This window comes from Miniopterus schreibersii (assembly GCF_964146895.1).
Source record: "Miniopterus schreibersii genome assembly, chromosome: 5".
NCBI classification, from domain to species: domain Eukaryota; kingdom Metazoa; phylum Chordata; class Mammalia; order Chiroptera; family Miniopteridae; genus Miniopterus; species Miniopterus schreibersii.
Window position 1 is genome coordinate 3,489,630 of NC_138106.1, and position 23,152 is coordinate 3,512,781.

Consider the following 23,152-nt stretch of genomic DNA (forward strand, 5'->3'; position numbering starts at 1 on the left):
ACACCGAGGCGCTAAGTGACCTCCTCTGACAGCAGGACTCGGGATAATTTTCATTTCCTTCTTTTTGTCATTAGCACATGATGAGATTTCAACGACGAACCTATTTTTACTCGTGTAATAAGGAAAACAAAGCTATTTTTAAAAGCACCTGTGTGTCTAGGTGAGGTAATCTATTTGCAGGCTGTAAGAGGCCAGGACCGTCCTAGACTGTTGGGAAGGCTTCCCGGCCGACAGCGCCCCTCGAATCTGTCAGCGGGGAGTAAAGCTGTAAATGTGCAATTTAATGGCCTCGCTGTCATTGTTATTTTTAACAAATTACACAAATCAGAAGTGAGCGCATTCTTGCTGAACCACATAGACGTGTGTCACCGGCGCGGGTAGGACCTGTGCTCCCAGCGCAGTGTGACCCCAGAACCCCAGCTGGGAAGATGCAGGCACTGCAGGTGCACACACTGATTGAACGTGCACCGTGTGTGAGGAGCGTGCACCGTGTGTGAGGAGCGTGCACAGTGTGTGAGGAGCGTGCACAGCGTGTGAGGAGCGTGCACAGCGTGTGAGGAGCGTGCACAGCGTGTGAGGAGCGTGCTCGCCCCCCCCCCCACCAGGAACACCCCTCGGCGGGTCCGAATGTTTGGGCAGCGTGTTGCCAGTTTTATTCCCGACACCGAGAACAGGGCTGGTGCCACGCTATGCTTTTACTTATTTACTCTCGTCTTAAATAAATAGTGACGTAACCTCTCTCTTCTATGATGATAGTTTTTTTCTGGGCTGAGTTGTGACCCTGAAATTCATATGTTGCAGCCCTAACCCCCAGCACCTCAGAAAGTGACTGTATTTGGAGATGGGGTCGTCAGAGAGGAGATTAAGGTAAAGTGGGGTGGTTAGGGTGGGCCCCGATCCTCCGTGACTGGCGTCCTTGTAGGAAGAGATTCGTCCCGGCCCGCGAGGTCACCGTTTGACTCCAGGTCAGGGCACATGCCCAGGTTGCGGGCTCCATCCCCAGGAGGGCGTGTGCAGGGGCAGCTGACGGATGTTTCTCTCTCGTAATGTTTCTAACTCTCTCTCCCTCTCCCTTCCTCTTTCTGAGATCAATACAAACATATTTTTTAAAAAGAGGTTAGTATACAGACACATGGAGGGACGACCATGTGAGGACACGGGGGAGATGCAGCCCTCCCTGCCACCGTGGCATCAGGTGGCACTCAGTCTTCCCCATCGTCTCACGTCCCCTGGACCCCTCTGCCTTCCTCTGTCTCCTGCTTCCCTCCCTTCCCTCTCTGCTAGGGGCTCGGTTCTTTCTGGAACACCCCAGCTCTTTCTGTCTCGCGGCTTTCTGCTCTGCGCCCACTGCCCGAGGAGCACATGGCAGCCCCAACCCGCATCCTCGGAGAGGCTGGCCGCCAGGGAAGGAGGCCGCGTCCCCTGCCATCCTCCACGTCTGATCTCCCTCCCTGCTGGGCCTGCTTGTCACAGCCCCACCATCACCACCCAGCAGCCCGCGGCTGGCACGGGGTGAGCGCCCCATTGAGGTTTACCGAGCACGTGGATGGTGCGGGATTTTGGAAGGTGGCAACAGCCCCGCTGGGAAGTCCAGCAAGTTCCCTGCTGGGAAGTGCGGCCACTGGGACTCCCGCTGAGGTATCCGTTTCTTCAGGGAATCCATGAGGTCTTGTGACAGGCAGGCTCAGTCATCTTTCAACTCCTATGACCTAAGTGTTGGACGTGGGCCCCTTCGAGCACCCGAGCACATACATCACACGTTTACTGAGCCTCTGCTGGACGCCAGCTGAGGACCCGAGGCCTGAAGGCAGGGAGCCCGCGGTCTGTGCCCGATGGCGGGCAAAGCTGGAGGAGGCGTGGAGAGTGAGGGGGAGAGGAGGAGCCGGGCCCTGCTGGGACCAGCACAAGGGCATATCCCCCAGAGTGGAGGGGAGCCCAGCAGGTGCCTGCGCCTCCCGTAGAAGGAAGAGCTGGAGCGTTTCCCAACACGCCCCGGTCAGGCCCGTCCTGGGCCCAGGCTGGACCCTCCAGGGGCTCCTGTGCCCCGAACTTAGAGAACCACTCTCCTGGAGCAGCCCTTAGCAGACGGAATGATGGTCCTTAGGGGGAAGACGTAGCAGGGCTGAGGAGGGAGGGGACACCTTAGGGATGAGGGCCGTGGAGAGGAGGGGGGGACGGACGGCCCAGGTGGCTGTGGTGGCTGTGGATCCGAAAATGAATCGGCCTCACCCGCCGTGCAAGGGGCGGCGCAGGGCTGGCAGGTGCGTGGACCTGGCGGGGAAGGAGCAGGTGAAGCAGTCAGCGGGTTCCCACTTCCCACTGAAAGCGAGGTCACTGGCTGTGGGAGAAGGAGAGCGGGAAGCCACAGGGAGGGTGCATAAGCCTCTGGTCACGGTGTCCCACCAGTCAGCTCGTGGGCACGCAGCGGGCGAGGGCTGCAGGTGCGCCCAGCAGAGGCGGGTGGTGGGACGCGGCCGGGGCAGCCACGGTGGGCCTGTGCGTTCACTGCGGCTCCCCCGGCCCCCGAGATGACCTGCTGTCTGTCTCACTGCCCAGGCGAAGCACCCACCCAAGCCCGCACGGGGAGGAAGATGTGGCCACAAAAAAATCTTTTTTTTGTTTTGTTTTTTGTTAGTCCTTACCAGGGGATATTTCCATTGATTTTTAGAGAAAGTGGAAGAAGGGAGGTGGAGAGAGAGAGAGAGAAACATTCATGAGAGACACATTGATTGGTTGCCTTCCGCACGTGCCTGAGCGGGCCGGGGATCGAACCTGCAGCCCAGGGACGCGCCCTTGACCAGGAACCGAACCCGAGATGCTTCAGTGCACAGGTCAGTGCTCTACCAATGAGCCACACCAGCCGGGGCTGCCACAGGAAACCTTAATGCAGGACTAGGCCAGTCTGCAAATGCCCCCAAACTCTATTTCTACGGAAGCTAAGAGACTGTGCATTGATTAACTGAAGAGCCTTGCCGCTGCTGAGTGAACATAACATTTTAAACTGAACATACAGGTGCCTCGGTGACAACATTTGAACACCCTGTGTCCTTGGAAAATGTGGTTTTAAAAATGTCTTAAGATAAAAATGATAGGACATCAACACAGGGGCCCAAATACTATGATTTGAGGCCAGTCTGGGGCCAACTGGCCATCAGTCAAGTGGCCAGTGGTTGGCAGCGCGAATCCCACGGTTCCTTGTCTCTGTGCGGGCCCTTCAGGAGGGAGGGCCTCCAAGCCAGTGCCCCGGCCCCCCGCTTTCCAGGTCCCGGCGGCAGAGAGGGTGTGGGCCCTGCTCTCCAAGCCCTTTCCTACCCAGGCGCCCAGGATGCGCCCTGACCAGAGAGGATGTGCGTTCTGCCCGAGATGCGTGGCTGGGGTGCAGGCCCACCCCGGTCCCACCCGCGTGGGAGGAAAGACCACGGGCATCTCCAGCCTGCTTTAGGGCCCCCCGAGGGTGCTGGCAAGGGGCAGGCGCGCCTGGTCCATCTCCCCGAAGCCTGGCCTCCTCATGGCATCCCCAAGTCTGCAGGGACCTGCGGAGGGCGGGCGGGAGGCCTGCGGGGGTCGCAGGCGCAGGGCGAGGGGCGCGCCCTCCCGGGACCCTGGGTGATTCACATCAAACACGGGGCGCCTTTGTTCCTCCGGCTGTGCGTGCGCGCGCGGGGCTTTGTTGCTCCCCGGCAGCGCAGCCGGGGCTGAACAGGCTCGGGGTGCCCGCGGCCGCTAATTACAGCTCTGCCCGCGCCCGCCCCTCGCGCCTTTGAAGTGGGTGCCGCCGCCCGCAGGCCTCGCACCCCAGTAATTGCAGCTTCCCTCCAGGCCGGCTGCCGGTTGCTAAGTTCCCCTGGGTCTTTTCAGCAGGTTGTTGGGGAAATTACAATGCGGCTCGGAGCAGAAGGCAAAACCTATGCTTTTATCGGCGTTAGATTAATGTAGGTTAAGCTGTGAGGAATGTTAAGAACATGCTCTGTGCGGTAAGGATAGGTTTCGCCTGGAGGTGGGACCGGTGCCCCGCGCAAGCTGAAAATGACAGGCTTGTGAGCCGGGGCAGGAAGCAGCCTGGTGGCCCGGGTGCGAGGCTGAGGCGGCGCCCTTTGTCCCCACAGCCGTGTCCGGGACACCCTGGTCTGCCCTCGGAGCACAGGCCCTCTCCGCTCCCCATTGCTGCGTGCGCCCCTTTCCATAAGCGGCTAATCGAACCAACTCGGGTGATTAAACTAATGGGTTTTTGGTATTTGAAATGAGGGAAAAGCCAGTTATAGGGAGGAAATGAGGGAAATAGTCCCTCCTCCTGGTAATCCTCACCTGAGGATATTTTCCCACTGACTTTAGAAGGAGTGGAAGAGAGGGAGGGAGGGGGAGTTAGAAAGAGAGAGAGGGAAACAAACAGCCATGCGAGAGAGACACACCTATTGGTCGCCTCCCTCACGCACCTCGACTCCGCCGGGGAGCGAACCTGCGGCCGTAGGGTGTGCGGCTCATGCTCTAACCACTGGGCCACACCAGGCAGAGAGGAAATGTTTCCTTCTTACACCCACCCCCCATTTGGTTCTCTATGAGAAAACATCCTGGGTGGGGCCTTAGAGATGTCTACTTCAGCGGTAAATGTGCTTCTGGAAATATTTGATTGCGGTTGGGATGGAGGGTTTAGACAGGAATCCAGTCTGCTTTGCTCTGGGCTCGCTCCTGGCCATGAGCTGCGGTCCTTCTTTGTGGAGCAGACGGCTTCCTTCAGCCCGTTCCACGTTTGCTCCCCACACACGACCGTGAGACCCACCTGAGCAAACCTGGCTGACCCCAGAGCCTTGAGGAAACTCCCAGGGTCCTCCTTGAATCGCAATTCCTGAGCCGTGGACAGGCCTTGCCCGGGCAGAGGCCGTACTGAAGGTCTCTTAGACACTTCGGGGATGTTATCACAGGACAGAATGGCCTAGAAAACAGTACACAAGTGCCTCAGGCAGGGCATCACCAGCTCAGGGAGAGAGGGGCTCGTTCAAGAGAGACCTTGCCGCCGGAACCTGCATAAACGAGTCGCATTGAAATTCCCAGGACGGTGCTTTCCAGACTTAAATTTTAATCCAGGAGAATCTTTCCCCCCTGAAATGACATTACCTGGGACTCCAATTTATAGGAGTAATAAAAGCAAAACTGCTTCACCCCTCGGCTCAACTGCATCCGCCTCCGCCTCCGCCTCCCCCTCCTCAGCTCTCCCCTCCCCACTCTGGGGTGTGCCTTGGGAGATTTTTTTTTTTTTTTTAATTCTCACCTGAGGATATTTTTCCATTGCTTTTCAGAGAAAGAGGGGGGAAAAAAACCATCAATCTCACATCGATTGGTTGCTGGGGATCAAGCCTGCAACCAAGGCACGTGCCCTTGGCCAGAATCAAACCCAGGACCCTTCAGTCCATAGTCCATGCTCTAACCACCGAGCCAAACTGGCCAGGGCTGCCTTGGAAGACAATTTAAGGAGAACTCTCCTAGCCCTAGTAGTCAGGGTTCTCCAGAGAAATAGAACCAATAGGAGACAGAGCTGTGTCTAGCTATATCTATATATTCTACTTATCTATCATCAATCATCTATCCATGTATCGGGAGAGATTGGAAGGAATTGGCCCACATGACGGTGGAGACTAGCAAGTCCATAAAGTTCGAAATCTGTAGGGCAGGCCGGCAGGCTGGAGACCCAGGGAGGAGCTGGCGTTTTTCGCAGCTCGAGTCTGAATGCAGATCCCTCCCTCCTTGGAGGGACCTATCTTTTCCTGAAGGCCTTCAACTGGTCAGATGAAGCGCACTCACATTAAGGGCAAAGAAGAAGAGACCCTGGGAATGACCCTGCCTCGCAGGCACTGGGGTCTTACTCTGTTCCTACCGGTTCTTCTGTGAAGTTCCCCTTCCACAGCTGAAGGACACAGAAAGGATTCAGGCTATTTTCACAGGTTATTTTCTTTCTTTTACTGCTTCTGATGCTGCCGTAGGATTTCTTGTCAACCGCCGTCTCTGGCAGGGGAGCTCCCCTGCCCTGAACAGCAATGTTAGGCCTCCCCTCCGGCCTCTTTGCCGATCCCTCCCCTTTTCTTGTGGCCTGTGTGAGGCTCACACCTTGCCCACCTTTCTCTCTCATTGCCGTGTTTTCTGCACGCCAGCTTCTGCCACGTGGACTGATTAGACAAAGAACCAACACTGGGCAGGAAGACAAAGATGCTCTTTTTTTTTTGGTCATGATACAAAAGAAAAAGTCACCACCAAAGTAGCAAACACATTTAACAAAATTCTAGACATGTAAGAACTTTTGGGTAAAGAGGAATGTTCTATACCAACCAGGAAAAAAATAACTGGGGAGCATATAGTGATCCCAAACATACATGCACCTAACAACACAGCAACGGACAGAGTTACAGGGAGAAGCGGAGCAGAACAGGGAGCTTGGGAACACGCACGTTCACATACTGCCTGAGAATATAATATATAAATACATTTATAGGGTATTTCTAGGAATAACTTACAGAGAAAGCGGAGGACCTCCATAGTCAAAACTCTAAAATTTTTTTAATGAACTTAATTCAAGGTTGGAATAAACAGAGAGATACACGTGCTCCTGAGTAGGATGATGTCATATTATAAAAACATCCGTTATTCTGAAATTGATCTACAAACTTACCCCATGCCAATAGGTATTCCTATGATGTTTTTTGACTGTTTGGTTTTGGTTTGGGAGGTGAAGATGAGAACCAATAATTAAAGTTCATGTGGAAGAGAAAATATGTGAGAATTGCTAATACATTTGTGCAAAGGGAACGCTAATGCACGTGTCCTTTATCTGTAGGTGTGAACGCTTATGATAAAGACCGTTACGGAGATAATGTGCTGGCAAAGGAAAGAGACCAAGGGATTTTCAAACAGAGGCCAATGGGCTGGAGCCAAGCATCCTTAGGAGCCCAGTCTGTCCTAAATGTGACATTTCAAGGTGGGGGGAAGGAGAGGCGTTTAATAAATGGTGCACAGCAGCTTCTGGAAGTAGAGTCCCACTCGCCGCGTTGCCCGTGGTCATGCTCACACTCCAGGTGGATCGCAGAGCTAAACATAAACACACAGACAGCAGAGACATTTAAAACCTGTATCTTAAGACCCATAAGTCCTAAAGAAAATGTTACTGACTAAATAAAAGCTTAAAATACCTGGCAAAAGACAAAAGCACCAAGAAACATTCCTTTAAAAAAGGCAATTAAACCAAAGCATCAAAAAAGAGGCGACAGGGAGGAAATACAGGGTGTCCCAAAAATGTATACACACTTTAACAGCTGATAGCTCAATTAATGTTTCTTTCTTTTCAGATTTAACCCACTGGAACTGACAATTATTCAAAGTATGTATACGTGTGTTTTGTTTTTTTTAGACACCCGGTATCTGCAGCAACCGTTCAGCAGACAAAGGGCCAAAGAACCCTTCTGGTGATAGGAAAAACCAACTTATTCTCTTACTCAATAACCTCAAGAGACCCCTCTTATTAAATCACTTTCAAAAGGGAATTCTAACCCGAGTGTCCTGGGGACACTGGGCCTCACGGGTGCCCCCGCAGGTGTCAGTGATGATGGCCGGACGCTGGGCAGGTGGGAGCCGGAGCAGCGAGCCCAGGGAGGTGGCCACTGCTCCTTGTCAAAGACTGCCACCAATTCTTGTCTACCGAGACCCATGGTCGCGTGTCAAGGACTCTCTTTCCCCCGCCCCCAGTATCCCACATAAGCGACAGACAGGTTAGCAAAACCGGGGGCTATTAGCATGGTATTAGCGTCTTATCTTTGAAACATGGAGTTTAGTTATTTTATTTTATTATTATTATTTTTTGTAACCCTCACCCGAGGATATTGTTTCCCATTGCTTTTCAGAGCGAGTGGAAGGGAGAGAGAGAGAGAAGCATCGATGTGAGAGAGACACATCAATTGGTTGCCTCCCGCACCTGCCCTGGTTGGGGCCGGGGATCGAGCCTTGGCTGGAATCGAACCCAGGAACACGAGGGGGCCGGAGGCAGAGTTACCGTTTAAAATTTCTCCTTTACCTGCCACTTCACCTCATTTTTCTAGAGAGAGCTTCGTTCCCTGGTTGGCATGTGAACAGCCCCTGAGGAGACAGGGACACACTGAGGGCCACCTTCGGCCACACAGTGATGCTCTCAGGGTCATTGTTGCACTGAAAGGAAGTCCCTGGACGACTGCCTGGGTGCTCGTGCACCCATCTGGGTAAATGCCCATGTCCCAGTGGAGTCAGAGTGGCCCTGCTCTCCACCGGTGGGCGGACAGAGGTGAGCAGCGAGACCTGTAGCAGTCAGACAGGATGTTTTGGGGAAATTCTTGGGCGGTTCCCTGTTTTCTCATTTGGAGGGAGCTGGTGGACCAGGATGGGCTGGGCTGGCCTGGTGTCCGGGGCTGGCTGGAGCTGTGTCTGGCTCCCCGAATAGGACATTCAGCCAGCCTGCTTCCTGGGGGCGACACTGGTCCCGGAAGGGCTGGGCAGGCTCTGAGCGACCGTGGCAGCAGCTCTGGTCTGTGACGCTGTGGCAGGGCCACGCTCTGCTCTTTACACCTGGGCTGGCCTAGTGGGTCCCTGGGACACGTCTCCATGGCCTTAGTGTATGTGACACAGGGCAAGTGATTTCAGCTGGGAGAACATGGGGCAGAAAACTTGAAGTAGGTTCTTTGCCACCAGTGCCTCAGAACCTTCAACGGGCAGTGCACTGGTGTGTCCCCAGGGAGGGGACATGGAGGGATCCCACACCTAGTCTCCTGTCCTCACTGAGCAAGCATCTCAGAGCCCGTGCGCTGGGGACGTGTCTGCAGAAATGCTGCTTTGTGGAAGTTACACCCCTCGCTTAATCTGCAGGCTCTGCCGACCACGCAGGTCCCACCAGGCGCGTTTCACAGAAGGGGAATCAACCTTCAGAGCATGTCAGTGACTCGTCCAGGGCCACAAGGGCCCAGTCCAGAGATGGCGATTCTGAGCCCTTGCCTGCGCCCAGGCACGTATTTTTGCAGTTTTAAATAGGAACAAGATCCCGCTAATTACCCCGTTTGTCATCAAGAGCATTACCGGCATTACTGGGTCGGATGTAACAGAGGAAACCTCTCCTGGGAGGGTTCAAGGCAACTTCGTTCTGAGTCTGCACATCTGGTTGTTAAAAGATGACACATGATCTCATTTTTATCAACCAATTAAAAGTCAGTGAGAGACTCGAGATCAGAGGTCAAGGGTCATTGGGTGAGGTTGATGGAAGTCACAGTGACCTCTACCATTCTGGGCAAGTCGCCTGCCCTCTTGACCTGCTCCTGCCCCACCCCCACCCAGGGCCACTGTGACCCACGGGGTTCTCATCAGATGGGAAGGAAAAGAGGAAAGCTCGCCCTGGCTGGTTTGGCTCAGTGGTTAGAGTGTCGGCCGGGAGACTGAAGGTTCCTGGGTTCAATTCCGGCCAAGGGCACCTACCTCAGTTGTAGGCTCGATCCCCGGCCCGGTCAGTGTGAGAGGGGGAGGCAGCCAATCGATGTGTCTCTCTCACATCGATCTTTCTTTTTTTGGGGGAAGATATGTCTTTATTGATTTCAGAGAGAGGAAGGGAGAGGGAGAGAGAGAGAAACATCAATGATGAGAGTCACTGATCGGCTGCCTCCTGCGCGCCCCCTGCTGGGGACCGAGCCTGCAACTTGGGCATGTGCCCTGACCCGGAATCGAACCTCGATCTCCTGGATCCTAGGTCGACGCTGAGCCATGCCGGCCGGGCTCTCACATCAATGTTTCTCTTTCTCTCTCTCCCCCTTTCACTCTCTCTGAAAAATAATGGGGAAAAATCCTCAGGTGAGGATTTTAAAAAAAGAGGAAAGCTGGATTTATCCAGTTTAAGCAGCTGTCCTTTCCCGAAGATCAGGCCTGTCACATCTGGAGGGCCAGGTCCTTCCTTTTATCAGATATTGGTCCTAATGAATGATACTGTGAGTGAGGTTTCACAGCTCCTAAGATCCAATGGGTCAGGAAGCCTTTGTCCCCACACGGTGTGCGCCAGGCCTGCAGGTCTGGGGAACAGAGGCGAGGGAGGCCCAACTCGAGGGCTCAGCTGGTGCTGGGAATGGGAGCCTGTGTACTAAGCCACTTCCAGGTTTTCTTCATAGGACCCCAGATAACTGAGGCCATGCGACCAGGAGGAAAACCGTCTCTTAGGATCTGTTGGATATATATATATATAATCTATCTAGCTATTGAGAGAGAGAGCGAGAAAGAGACAGAGACAGAGAGAATCTCTCCAGGCACAGAAGTTGCTTTAGGGAAAGAGCCTTTAACACTCGCCCTCCCTCCCTCCCTCCCTGTCTCTCCCTCCCCGTCTCTGTCTCTCTCCCCGTCTTTATCTCTCTCCGGGCTCTGCCTCTGTCCCCACCCTCCAGCAAGCCCTAACCTCAGGGTGTGTGCTTTCCACAAACACCTGTGTCCCACGCAGTCTCTGCCCAGACCTGGAGCTGGGGTTCCCCAGGGGAGCTCGGGGCTCACAAGGGCAACCTGTCCCTTTGAAACATTCACTTTAGGGGCCCTGGGAGGAATCCCACTGACCCAGGGACAGCGGCCACTGTGGGCCTGGGAGGCCAGGGTGTCCTCCAGCGGCATAAATCCCTGCCCACTGCCGGGAACCGCCTCCAGCCTCCCCTGGAGCACTGTTGGGAGGGGCAGGCAGGTGGGGCGTTTTATGGAGAACAGTCACGCTGAAAGGCCCGGGGCAGCGCTTGTCAGCTGGGGTTTGGAGAGGTCAGAGGGGAGTGACCCCAGGCCTTGAAGACACAAACTGCACACACGCGCTCACTCCCCTCCCCGGCGGGCGGCGACTCTCCTCTCTCCTCATTAGCTGTTCCTATGAAGGACTGACTTCCCTCCGGAGGGAAATTCCTGAAACCCAACAGTTGACAAACCCACACACCCTCCGGAGGGCCGGGCACCAGATAAAAGGGGGACGTCCACTGCGGAGAGTGGGGACCTGCCGCTGCCACCAGGGGACCCAGCAGAGCGTGGGGACCTGCGGCTGCGACCCCAGGAGAGTGCGGGGACCTGTCCTCGGGACCCCGGCAGAGCGGGGACCGCCCGCGCCCCGGGATCCGCTCGAGGCCCTCCCCAGCTGTGGCCGATTCCATCCTAAAAGGCTGCCGGCGGCGTCTCCGTGCGAGGAAAACAGGTTCTCTGAGTTTTTCTGGTTTGCTCTCAGCTCTCCGCTGGCCGACGATCTATTTCTGTCGTTCCTTTGGGAAAAATGAGCTTTGCCAATGACTAATCGAGGCCCGTGCAGAGATGTTATCGGCTGTCACCTGCGCGGCAGGACCCGAGCCCCTGCAGAAATGAGGAGATAGACGCAGCCCCGACCTGCCAGCACCACCTGCCTCCCCGGCGGAGCTGCTGGAAGCTGGCTACCGCCAGGGCCCCCTCCGTCCCTGCCGCAGGCCCTGGGCATGTGGTCATCCCGGTGACTGCCAGGGGCCCCCCGTGGAAGGGCTGACCCAGGTGTCTGAGGAGCAGCTGCCTCCCCTCGGGCCAGGCCCGGGCCCTGGATGGAGCTTGGGACCCAGACCCCTCATGTCTATCCTGCTGACGCTGTGTGTCGTGCTCCTGCCCTTGGTGACTCCAGGCCGAGGTGGCCGGCGATGGGAGCCCTGCACAGGTAAGGGGGCTGCTGCCCCGGGAGCCAGGAGGGGTGTCGCTATGCACTAAATGCAACTTTCTACTGCGACTCAAGGTCCCTGGAGCACTGGGACAGGTAGAAGTGGGACGGCAGAGGTGGTGAAGATGAAAGGGAACAGGGAGGCGATCACAATAGAAATGCTAACAGGGTGGGGACTCGGTTCAAAGAGTTAGGCAGCCACCATCTGAGGCCCTCCGCGTGTACGTGCCTGCTTGCCCTCGTGAAAGCCTTCCACCTGCTTTAGGAATGAAGCCCGTGGAGGAGGCGGAGAACCCCAGTCTGCACTCAGCAAAGCGGGGGCCGCTCCCTGGCCTGGCAGTTCTGTCCCGTGAGAAGCGAGAAAGATGGGAACAGCCCCAAACATACCTTTTGGGGTGGCCTCCATCGCAGTGGGGCATTCACTGGCCAGCTCACCAGGGTGGCTGGGTGGGCAAAGCTTATGTTCCCTTCTTTTCAGAAAGGCTGAGTGGACTAGCTAGTGACCATGACATCATCATAGCTTTCCGGATTTTCTACCAAGAGATTAAAAAATATATATATATATATAATATATATATGTTTTATTGATTTCAGAGAGAGGAAAGGAGAGGGAGAGAGAGAGAAACATCAATGATGAGAGAGACATTGATCGGCTGCCTCCTGCACGCCCCCTACTGGGGATCGAGCCCACAACCTGGGCATGTGCCCTGACCTGGAATTGAACCGTGACCTCCTGGTTCATAGGTTGACACTCAACCAAGAGATTTTACTTATCAAACCCAACATTAAAAAGCAAAGTAACAGGGAGATGAGGCCTGGTAGTTAGAAACCTGGTTTGCTGGACTGTGAGTGATGCAGGCACAGGTGGCCTCGGTGACTGTGGCAGTATGGGTGTCACAGGGAGTCACTGAGAGGGTTTGCTGTGTGGTTCTGGTTTTATTTGCAAATTGCTCATCCTTGGGCCCCTGGGCTCAGCCGAAGCCCCTCCATGTTATGGCTCTTTGCTCTGCCGGCACTTGGCTCCCGACAATGTGACAAGCAGGTGTCCGATGATGATCCAAGTTGGAACTGTGACTGGCATGGGTAGAGGTGTCTGTTAAAGTCCTCAGCCCCCACCCCTGAACAGCCAGGGCCCCTCAGGCGGGAGGTGAGCAGCCGTGGGGTGCTGGGGCAGCACTGCGTGGGGTGTAGGGGAGGCCTGAGCCCCTGCCTGGGCTCCTGGGTCCACTGCCCCTGCCCCCGCGACTGTCCTGGGACACAGGATTTGAAAACCACACAGGAGCCAGGTCAACCTGTCAGAAATCCCCTGGCTTCAAGCTACTGATGGCACAGGGACCAGCCCAGGAGGTCCCAGCCAGCCCCAGAGGACCCTGTGCAGCGCCGGGCCCGGGCCGTCCCGAGTTCTCGGCAGTGTCCCGGTGGCGATGAGTCACTGACATGTAGCTTCACGTTCCCTTCAGCGCTGGGAGCAGAATCAACCTGCATCATAATAATAAAGGTTATTTATAAAGCCCGCCCCCTCCCTCTCCCCTGAAGGTACATTGCAAATAGTTAAAAGATGACCCAGTTCTAAATACCACAAACCAGGGAGGAAAGATAAAAGCCACGTACATAATAGTGAACTGCGTTTGGAACACTCCCAAGACACTTGCACAAAGACCAGAGAGCTAAACACTCCACTTTGCTTGCATTCAGCTCTGCACAGCACATGAGCGACACTGTAGGGGTGTGTGTGAGTGTGTGTGTGTGTGTGTGTGCACGCGTGTGTGTGTGTGTGAGTGTGTGTGTGTGTAGGGGTTGGACTTCGCTCTTTGGGCCTTGTTCATGGATCTGTCATTTTGTGTAATGCTGGGGCGTTTTAGCTGCGACACATGGGATTTGAAGTCCTGGCCCCCAACTCTGTCCAGGTTGGAGCGGTGGCCTGTGGCTGGTGGCTGACGGGCAGGTGACAGGATGGCAGTGAAGGCTTCAGGTTTGTGCACTCCTCTCCCAGGAGGGCACCTTGCTGGGGAGAAGGTCACTTTGCCTGCCACCACTGTGCCATCTTTCTGCCCTGGTCACACTCTCTCCCTAGTCTCAGGTTGCAGTTAAGGTCACTGGAAGGCTTGGGGACCTCTGGGCTAGGATTTGCAGGTATGCCCACGCGGCGGGGCAGCAGAGGGAAGGGAAACTGCACCTTAGAAAGTCTGGGCAAAGGAGGAAAGCCTGAGTAGCCAGGAGTTGGGAGAACAGGGGGCGATGGCTCGGTGGGACTTGGGGTTTGTGTGGCTGTTTGTGTTCGTGTGGCCCGGCCTGGGGACGGGCTGGCCCCTCTGCACAGTTTGTCTGACAGTCAAGTCTCAGTCTCAGCCAAGCCTGAGACGACCCAGCAGGTGGTCAGCATGAACAGGCCACGGGGGTGGGTGGAAGGTGCAGCCACTGGACCAGCCTAAGGGTGGGAGGGGCTCTGGAGCCCAGCAGCTGGGGCTCAGGGTGTGCCTGGGGGGTGCTGTGTGGCCAGCAGGATTCTGGGCCAAGATGTCTTTAGTGCTGTTGGTCTCTGTGACCCCCGGAGCTTGGACCCCTTAGCAGGGTCAGATGCCTTGGGACAGGAAGGTTGAAATAGGGATTAGGATCCACCCGGCTCCTACAAAAAGCCCATGATTCCAGCTGCATGACATGTGCGTGGGTGTCCTGCGGGGAGACACCTGGGTGGGCATGTTTTAAGGGGGCTCATGAGGGCATGAGCAGTGGCTGTGGGGGGCAGGGGCAGGACGGTGCTCGTGGAAAGTCCCCGTTGTCCATCCCAACTCAGCTTGTTCCAACCAGACAGGAGGCCGAGGTGGAGAATTCTGTGGGAGCCATCTAGGGATAGCTGGACCCGATGCGCTGAGGTCACTGATGAGCTCAGGGGGCTGGGCAGAGAGAAGGGGTGAAGTGGGGTGTCAGATGGGGGTGGGATATCAGGAGAACTGTGCCCTGACTTCAGTGCTGTGTCTTTGAGTGTCTTCTGTCACCTGGAAACAGTCAGAGGTGGGTCCTCACTTGGGACTCAGGGCCTAACCCACATGGCACCCGTCCATGCAGCCCCTCCTTCCCTCCATTCGTTCAATACCTAGGCAAGGAAGGCGCCGTGCCTGCTGCCGGGGACACAGCAGCAGGCTGGGCATCCCCAGGGGCTGAGAGCTTGCACCTCAGTCACACTGCAGCTCTGCAGAGCAAGGATCTGCGACCTCCTGAGGGTGGGAGGGTCCAGGAGAACCTCAGGAGGGTGGGAGCCACATGGGCCAAGGCTTTGCGCAGGGACCCCATGGTGAGCCGAATGAGGAAGTGGGGGGGGAGGTCACCCTTGGAGTGCCCCGCTTCTCTGGAGCTGGAGAAAGTACCCAGGAAGTGCTGGGAACAGATCTGCGTTTTAGTCAGCTGGGGTGGGAGGCAGTGGGCATCCGGCCTCCTTTGCACCTGGGCAGTAAGCATGGTGGGGTGGGGGTGGGGGTGCCGAGTCCTTTCAGGGGCTTTGTCTTTGGACTTTGACAGGAGCCCTGCAGTGGTCAGTGGTCAGTGGTGATGTTTCAGCAGGTGACTCCCCGTGTGAGTTCTGGGGAATCCTGGCCCTTTGCTGAGACGCCCCCTGCTGGTGGTTTCTACACACATGCATCAAGCCTTTTAACCTGTTGAGAAGCCTGTCGCTTCTCCTTCCTGGTCCGCTGTCCTTTGTCCACTCAGAGTGGGGGCGCCAGCCACAGGCCCCCCCGTGGGTCCTGGGGGTCTGGGAGGCCAGGGGTGGGGGGAGGAGGCTGGACAGTTCTACAGGGCTGGGGAGGGGTTGGCAGTTGGGGACAAGACAGTCCCAACACTTGTGCTGAGACTTCACTTATGTCAGTTTTGGCAAAAGTTCACATGTGACATTAAATGAGTGACCCCCACCCCATCAGCACAGGTTCTGCCACCTGCGCTTGGAGGAGACCCCAGAACACCCCTCACCCTTGTCTCTCCAAATACAAGTCTGAGGGGCCCCCCACCCCCAGCACAGAAGCGGTGTCGCCTTGAACCAGGGCACTCGGTCACCCTGACGCCTGTTTTCCTTTAAAGAACTCTCAGCTGTTGGGACAGGGTTTATTTTTTATTTTTTGTCCGCACAGCAATCAGGAAATAAAGAATATTCATTTTTCCAACGGAACCTCATAGACTGTGCGCGGATTCTGTGGTTTTGATCTTCAGGAGTAAATCGCGGGTTCCCGGGAGCCTTTTTCCACAGTCAAGGCGCTTCCAGGTCCCGACTGGCTTCCAGCTGGACCCCCTCTCCCCCCGTGCCCCGTCCCCCTTCGCCCCCCACCCAGCTGGACCCCTTCTCTCCCCCAGTACCCCGCCCCCCCAGCACCCCCACCCGGCTGGACGCCCTCTCCCGCAGTGCCCCGTCCCCCCAGCACCCCCACCCAGCTGGACCCCCTCTCCCCCAGTGCCCCGTCCCCCCGCGCCCCCCACCCGGCTGGACCCCCTCTCCCCCAGTGCCCCGTCCCCCCGCGCCCCCCACCCGGCTGGACCCCCTCTCCCCCCGTGCCCCGTCCCCCCGCGCCCCCCACCCGGCTGGACCCCTCTCCCCCCGTGCCCCGTCCCCCCGCGCCCCCCACCCGGCTGGACCCCTCTCTCCCCGTGCCCCGTCCCCCCGCGCCCCCCACCCCACGCCTCGCCCCTTCCTCCCGGGCGGTTCCGAGTCCCCGGCTTAGAGAACTCCTGTTGGGGTGGGAGGCGCCCACTTCCCACCCTGAGCCTGGCGGGGGCGGGGTGGGGGCGGGGTGGGGGCGAGGTGCTGGGCGTCACCCTCCGTGTCCCTCACCCCGTCTCCCAACGCGGGACGCGGGCTCGGCCCTGGGCTGGGGGCTCACCGAGCTTCTGCGCGACCCCTCCCCACCCCGCAGGCGCCCACGCCGCCGCCACGGGTCCCGCCCGAGCCCGGCTCCGCTCGGAAACCGGGGAGGGCACCGGACGTTACAGCCCCTCCCTTCCCTCGCAGCGACCGGCGGGATCCGCCCGTGAGCTTCGCCTTTCACCCCTGCCCCGTCCCGCTGGGCGCCGGGGACCCAGGCACCCTGCCTGCGGCGGCGATCTGGGGGGGCCTTGGGCGAGTCCACTCTAAGAGCAGCTCCGGCACTGTCGGGGTACTTACCTGCCATGGGGGGCGGGGGGCGGAGAGAAGACAGGCCCGCCTCGCTGTGACCCCACGGTGACTCCAGGGTGGGCCTGCGCCCCCGAGCCCCCTTTGTCCCCGCTCGGGCTGCGGGCGTCCGAAGGGGAGGGCGGGGCGGCCTGGGAGGCAGAGCGGCCCCCTCTGGGCGGGGGAGGGGCAGTGGGGGCGGCCCCGCCTTCTGGTCCCCCGGCTGGGCGGGCTCCCCGGGAGCACCCCGGAAGGGACGCGGAGGGGTTCCTGCTACCCAGCGGGGCGGGCTCTGTGCGCGCAGGAACGCACCCCGCGAGCGCCGCCGAGAACAGCGGGAGCGCAGCCACCCAGGGGATGAGCTTGTTCCACGGTCTTCTTCCCGCGGGTCGCACGTGGCCGTGACGCAGGTGTCGCGCCGGGATTGGGGGGGCGGGTTGGGGGTCTCCCGGGGAGCGGGCGCGGTGCGTGAGTGGCCGCCTGAGCGCCGTCGGGGCTGGTGCGCGCGTTGGGGGCGCTGCCCGGGGCGGGCGCTCGGGGAACCGCGCTGGGAGCGCCCGTCCCAGGTCCCAGGGGAGCCCGCGAATTGCATGTTCGGGAGTCGGAGGCCGCGCTGAGGACAACCCAGGGAAGGGTCACCAGTGGTGGTGACAGGCCGCTGCTGTGTCCCCGCAGAGGGGGACAGAACAACGCTCAGGCGGATGGCTTACCTGGCGCCTTCTGGTTAAACCCGGGTGCCCTGTGCCAGTGCGGCTTTCCCGATGCCGCTGGCTCCATCCTGGGTGGGTAGGGGTGGGATCTGGGGCCAGGAACTTGGGTGGGAACCACTGCATCTCTGTCGCCAGGACTCCAACCCAGACACGGCAGTCCTGCGGAGATGCCTGGATGTGCGAGGTGTTGGCAGCACCCGGGACTGTCACATGCTTCCTTGTGCCCTGTGCCAGATTTGCGGGAGCATCTGACCCCCATCTGCGTGAGGCCGCTTTTCCTCTTGTTGGTTAACACCTTAATGAAAAGGCCACCTCACCACGTTTGTTTCAAAAATATTTTGGTAACTATATTTTCAAGCCTCCCCTTGATATCTCCAGTATTGTGTTTAAATATCCGTTTCTAAGAAGGGGGTTTCACCAGCTGCCCACGGAGGTCCAGGCCCACAGGAGACTGGGCTCCCCAGTTAACTGGTCTCTGGGGGGTGCAGGTGAAGTTGTCCGCAGAGAGAGGCTGCTAAAGGCTTGGGGGGGTGGGTACAGTGGACAGAAGTCCAGGGGATTTTCTGGCCCCATAACAGCTGGGACAGTTGATTTCTTACTCCCCCTTTCATAGTAAGGTCCCAGAAGGGAGGGCCAGGGTCCCGCCCGAGAGTGGCAGGGGCAGGGAAGGGTCCCCAGGAGAAGCAGCCCAGAATGTAGGAGGAAGGACTGTGGGCTCTGGTCTGCACACATTCACACCATCCAAATCTAGTTCCTCTGACAGGTTCTCTGAGGACCCTCATATATATATACATATATTTTAAATATGTTTTTATTGATTTCAGAAAGAGGAAAGGAGAGGGAGAGAGAGAGAGAAACATCAATGATGAGAGAGTCATTGATCGGCTGCCTCCTGCATGCCGTCTCCTGGGGATCGAGCCCGCAACCCGGGCATGTGCCCTGACCGGGAATCGAACTCTGATCTCCTGGATCCTAGGTCGATGCTCGACCGCTGAGCCACGCCGGCTGGGCAGGGCCCTCATTTTGTGAGGGTGGCTCTAGAAAAGGCAGCTCAGCCCAGGGGGTCTGGCCCAGGTTCTCCCGGGGAGATTGGTGAGGGTCAGGTGATCTCTTCAACCTGCTCTAAGAGGGGGGCGCTCGCTGTTGACCCGCCTCCCTTTGAAGAGTGCTCGCTGGGTTTCATGGCCTCCTGGGCGGGAGAGGGTGTCATATCAATAGCAGGGGAGGGTCAAGAGCGAGGAGGTGGCACTGGCTGGGGGACCTCAGTTGGAAGTGGCTCTGTCCAGGAGTGAGGGCTGGGCTTGGGAAGTCTGGGAAATGTGGGGACCCTATCCAGACTGGCAACGGGGGAAAACCCTCCAAAGGAAGCAAGCCTGGGACCCCGAGTGTGGGGCCCTTGAAATCACCTCCCCTCTGGCCTCTTCCCTCTGACCTCTGCCACACCCAGGCTGGACCTGGGTCGGGGAAAGGGTGTTGTCATTGGCCTGCGCAGGCACAGACAGGCAAGGTTGGGACATTTGGTGAAAATGAAGAGGTTGAAGGGGAGATGGAGGGACAGACTCAGGGATTTATTTGGTTGTCTGTAGAAAGCCTGTGTCAGCTCTGTTCCCGGAATGTGCTGGTCCAGCTGCCTCCTTGCCCAGAAGGCAGCGCAGGCCCTGCCCTGTGGTGTCCTCAGACTGACCAGGGACAGCAAGGCCTGGGACATCAGGGCCCTCCTGCCAAGGGCCTGCTGGCCAGGTGTTTGTTGGCCACTTAAATCCAGGCATGCAGCACAGCCTCCCAGAGCTCCCCAGAGGTATATGGGGATGGGCATGGGGCCTGCCCTGGGTGGGCCTCAGAGGTCAGCATTGTTGGAAAAGCTCCTGAGATGTGACTTGTGTCTGCAGATACAGGAGCCAGGGTTCTGTTAGCCTGGAGGCTGCAAAAACCTGCAGCTAGGCCCAGAGAGAGGGCACCAGGGGCCAGGACAGCTAGTTTATTCACTCAGCTGAGACACACGTAGAGGAGGGGAGGGCAAACAGCATTGGGGGTGGGGGTCGAGACAGGGCAGGGCCCCAATAAGGCTATGGGAGAAAGGCCAGGAACCATGTCTTCCAAAACAACCTGGGGACCCCAATAATAGGGGAGGGCCGTCTCAGCTTCCTCCGGGCCTGATGTGGAGGCTGCAGACAGGCTCGGCCTGGTTGCTGGGGTCCGAGGTCCGCCAGCGTTCATGCTGAGACATGTCCCAGTGCATGTGATGGGTTAGATCCTGCAAGCGGCTGTGAGGAGGGTGGGGTCTGACCCAGAGGATGTGCTCGGTCAGCAGCAGGACTTCTGGGCAGAGGCAGGGACACAGCAGGCCGGGCGGGAGCACGCGGGGCGGCAGAGCAGGGACACGCAGGAGGCCGGGCGGCAGCAGATGGGCTGGCAGGAGGAGGAGGGGGCACAGCAGGAGGAGGCGGGCACGCAGCAGGCGGGCCTGCACACGGGGCGGCAGATGAGGGACACGCAGGAGGAGGGTCTGCAGCAGGGTGAGGAGCAGGGGGTGGGCTGGCAACATGAGGGGGCTGGGCAGGGGGTGGCCCCAGAGCAGACGGGCACACAGCACACAGGCTTGCAGCAGACGGGGGTGCAGCAGACAGGGGTGCAGCCGACGGGCACACAGCAGGCCTGCTGGCAGGGGGAGGAGGTGCAGCAGGAGGGGGTGCAGGAGCTGGTGCAGGCTGGTTGGCAGGGGCTGGGTTCACAGGCCACCTGGCAGCAGGGGCTGGACACGCAGTTCACTGGGGCACAGGTGAGGGTCAGGCAGGAGGTGGGGGCACAGCAGCTGGACTGGCAGCAGGTGGGGGCACAGCAGCTGGGGGCACAGCAGGAGGGCTGGCAGCAGCTGGGGGCACAGCAGGTGGGCTGGCAGCAGCTGGGGGCACAGCAGCTGGGGACACAGCAGGAGGGCTCACAGCAGCTGGGGGCACAGCAGGAGGGCTGGCAGCAGCTGGGGGCGCAGCAGGTGGGCTGGCAGCAGCTGGGGGCGCAGCAGGAGGGCTGGCAGCAGCTGGGGGCACAGCAGGTGGGGACACAGCAGGAGGGCTCACAGCAGCTCTCTGGACAGTCGTCCACCTGCCAGGAGGAGTCTGTGCGGGAGTCGCAGGACCCGGGCAGGCAGGCGCGGCTGCCATAGCTCAGGTCGCTGGAGCAGACGGACAGGGTGGACGCGGCCATGGCGGGCGGTGGGATGCAGGGGAGCTGGGAGGAGTGAGTGTGTGAGTGAGTGTGTGAGGTGCCCGGGGCTGTCGGCTTTTATACCCTCCTCTGTGTCGTGTGTTGCCCCAGCACAGGCCCCCAACGCCCTTCCTTCCTTGTTGGTGTTTGGAGCTGGTTCCTGGGGAGCCCTCATTAGTGCTGGTTTATTTTCCCACAAGATGCTGCCCAGCTCGTAAAAGTTCTGCTGTGTGTTGGGGCGGGGTGGCCGGTCCTGACCAAGTCTGCTCAGTGGGCCCAAGGGACCAGCTTGGGGTAGAGCTGAGGCAGGCGGACAGAGGGTGGTGGGCTGCTGAGTGCTAGTCACAGGCACCTGGTGACGGGGGAGGGTGGCTTGGATTCTGGGTCCCAGGAATGGCTCCCCACGTGGGTGCCTGTCTCTGGGGCATGTGGTCCCCTTTCTTTTGCATTGTCACTGAGTTCCTGTAGATCGGGGGTGGGGAACCTTTTTTCTGCCAAGGACCATTTGGATATTTATAACATGATTCGCCGGCCATACAAAATTATCAACTTAAAAATTCGCTATGAAAAAAGCTCCTAGATTTATTGAATTTCGAGTCCCACCTTAGCAGGGCCAGACCAGATGATTTCAAAGGCCGTATAAGGCATGCAGGCCAGAGGTCCCCCATCCTTGCTGTAGGTGCTGGGGGAGAGGGTTGTAGAAATACTGGGCCCGTTCTGCCTGTGGTTGGGGCCGGCTGTCCCTGCCTCAGGGTGTGGCCTGGGAGATAGGTGCAGCCTGGGGATGTGCAGCTCTGGGCTGTTCTTCCTCCAGACTGTGGCTCTGGCTGGTGGGGTTGTGCTGTGGGCAGGGGCAGGGTGGTCCTATGCCCACCTGAGCAGCAAGTGGGGGTGTGTTTCCTCTGCAACCTCTAGGCTCTCAGGGCCCCGGTGGCCTGGCCAGGAGGCAGGCGGAGCCCCCGGGCCCTGCACATGAGAGGTTAGAGCACTGTCTGCCAGGGTTTGGGAGGTGGCTGGACTGGGCTCCTTAGAAGGCTGAGGGTTTGTTATTATTATTATTACTATTATTATTACTAGTTTATGTTGTCTCAATGACATTTTAAACCAGAGCACTTAGAAAGTAGGAAAGCTATATTTATTATGCAAAGTTTATCATATACAGCAGGTCCTTGAGTAACGATATTTCTCATTATAACGTTGATGAGATGCTCTAGGAACTTAACTCTTGTTTGTCTCAGCGCCTGTGGTCAAGTTGGCTCTGCTATTTGTCTTCACCTGAAGCTGCAGAATAAGCGAGGGCTGACTGCGCATTTGATTTTGTGGCCTGGGGTGGCCGTAACAATTGACCACACACTTGATGGTTTCAAACGACCGGAATTAACCCTCTCAGGTTCTGGAGGCCACAAGCCTGATAGGAGTTCCCAGGTGTCGCAGGGCCCTCGGGAGGCTCCAGAGGTATCTTTCCCGCCTCTTCCAGTTTCTGTGGCTCCAGGCGTCCCTTGGCTGTGACCCTGGAGCTCCAAGCTCCGCCTCTGTGGTTAGGAGTCCGCCTCCTGTCTGTGAGGAGAAAGTGGACACGTGTGAGGCCACGCAGGGCCCACCCGGCAAACCCAGGACAGTCTCCCATCTTGACACTTATTAATCAGCAGCTGACAGTCACTCTTCAGAGTCCTTCCTCCTGCACAGGGTGACACCCACAGGTGTGGGGTTAGGAGGAGGTTGTCTTTGGGGACATTACTGGCCCACTGCAGCAATCTTTGCAAACACTCCATGTTTCCCTGCCCCACGTGGTCTCTCTCCTGTGCTCACCCCTCACTCTCGCTGCCTGATTTGGCGTGTGCACCCTTCGTGGCTCACTGTGGGCCTCCAGCTCCTCTTCAACCAGAGGGGCCCCAGTGCACCCCGGCCACTGTGTGATTAGATATGTCAGTGCCCGATGCTTACTAGATGCTCCGTAAAGCCACTGGTCTTTCCAGTTTCACTGGCCACGTGGCAGCATTGTGCTTAACAAGGCAACTCGGTCCCCACTACACTTAGAACCGCGATGCATTTGGCTGGGAGGTTCCAGGGGCCCAGCGGCCCGGCCAGCATGTGGCTTTGACCGTAACGCCGGGGCCGAGGCTTCAGGTCCCATGGCGAGTGCACAGTACCCGCCCTGGAAGCGCCGGTTTCCTGGACTTCTAGAGCATTCGGACGGAATGGGGCGCCTTGCCAGTGTGTCTGGACACTTTTTTCGCAGGTGGCGCTTACTGAGATGAGCTCACAGACTGTCGCTTACCAGATGGCTTTGGGTAACAGGAGCGCTCCAGGCAGCCTGTTCGCCCAGCTTCTCCTGCTCGGGCCCCTGCCCCTGCCCCAGCTCTGCACCCTCAGAACCTCAGGGAGGGCAGGGACACAGGGACGGACAAGTGGCTCTGCCCAGCC

General features: G+C 58.1%; 2 protein-coding genes across 2 annotated transcripts in view; one reads left to right on the plus strand and one right to left on the minus strand.

The window, feature by feature from the left end:
* Positions 1 to 11,060: 11,060 nt before the first annotated feature.
* TSPEAR (thrombospondin type laminin G domain and EAR repeats) overlaps positions 11,061 to 23,152 on the plus strand; it is an 85,335-nt gene continuing 73,243 nt past the window's right edge. The window contains exon 1 of the mRNA XM_081139343.1: positions 11,061 to 11,680. Within this exon, the coding sequence (XP_080995469.1) occupies positions 11,596 to 11,680 (85 nt within the window). The 5' untranslated portion in view covers positions 11,061 to 11,595. The remainder of the gene's footprint in view (positions 11,681 to 23,152) is intronic.
* On the minus strand, positions 19,829 to 20,728 carry LOC308558120 (uncharacterized protein; the record flags this gene model as incomplete). The annotated part of the gene is made up of 2 exons (XM_081139320.1): positions 19,829 to 20,441; positions 20,592 to 20,728. 2 exons carry the CDS (start codon positions 20,726 to 20,728, stop codon positions 19,829 to 19,831), a joined length of 750 nt encoding a protein of 249 aa, XP_080995446.1.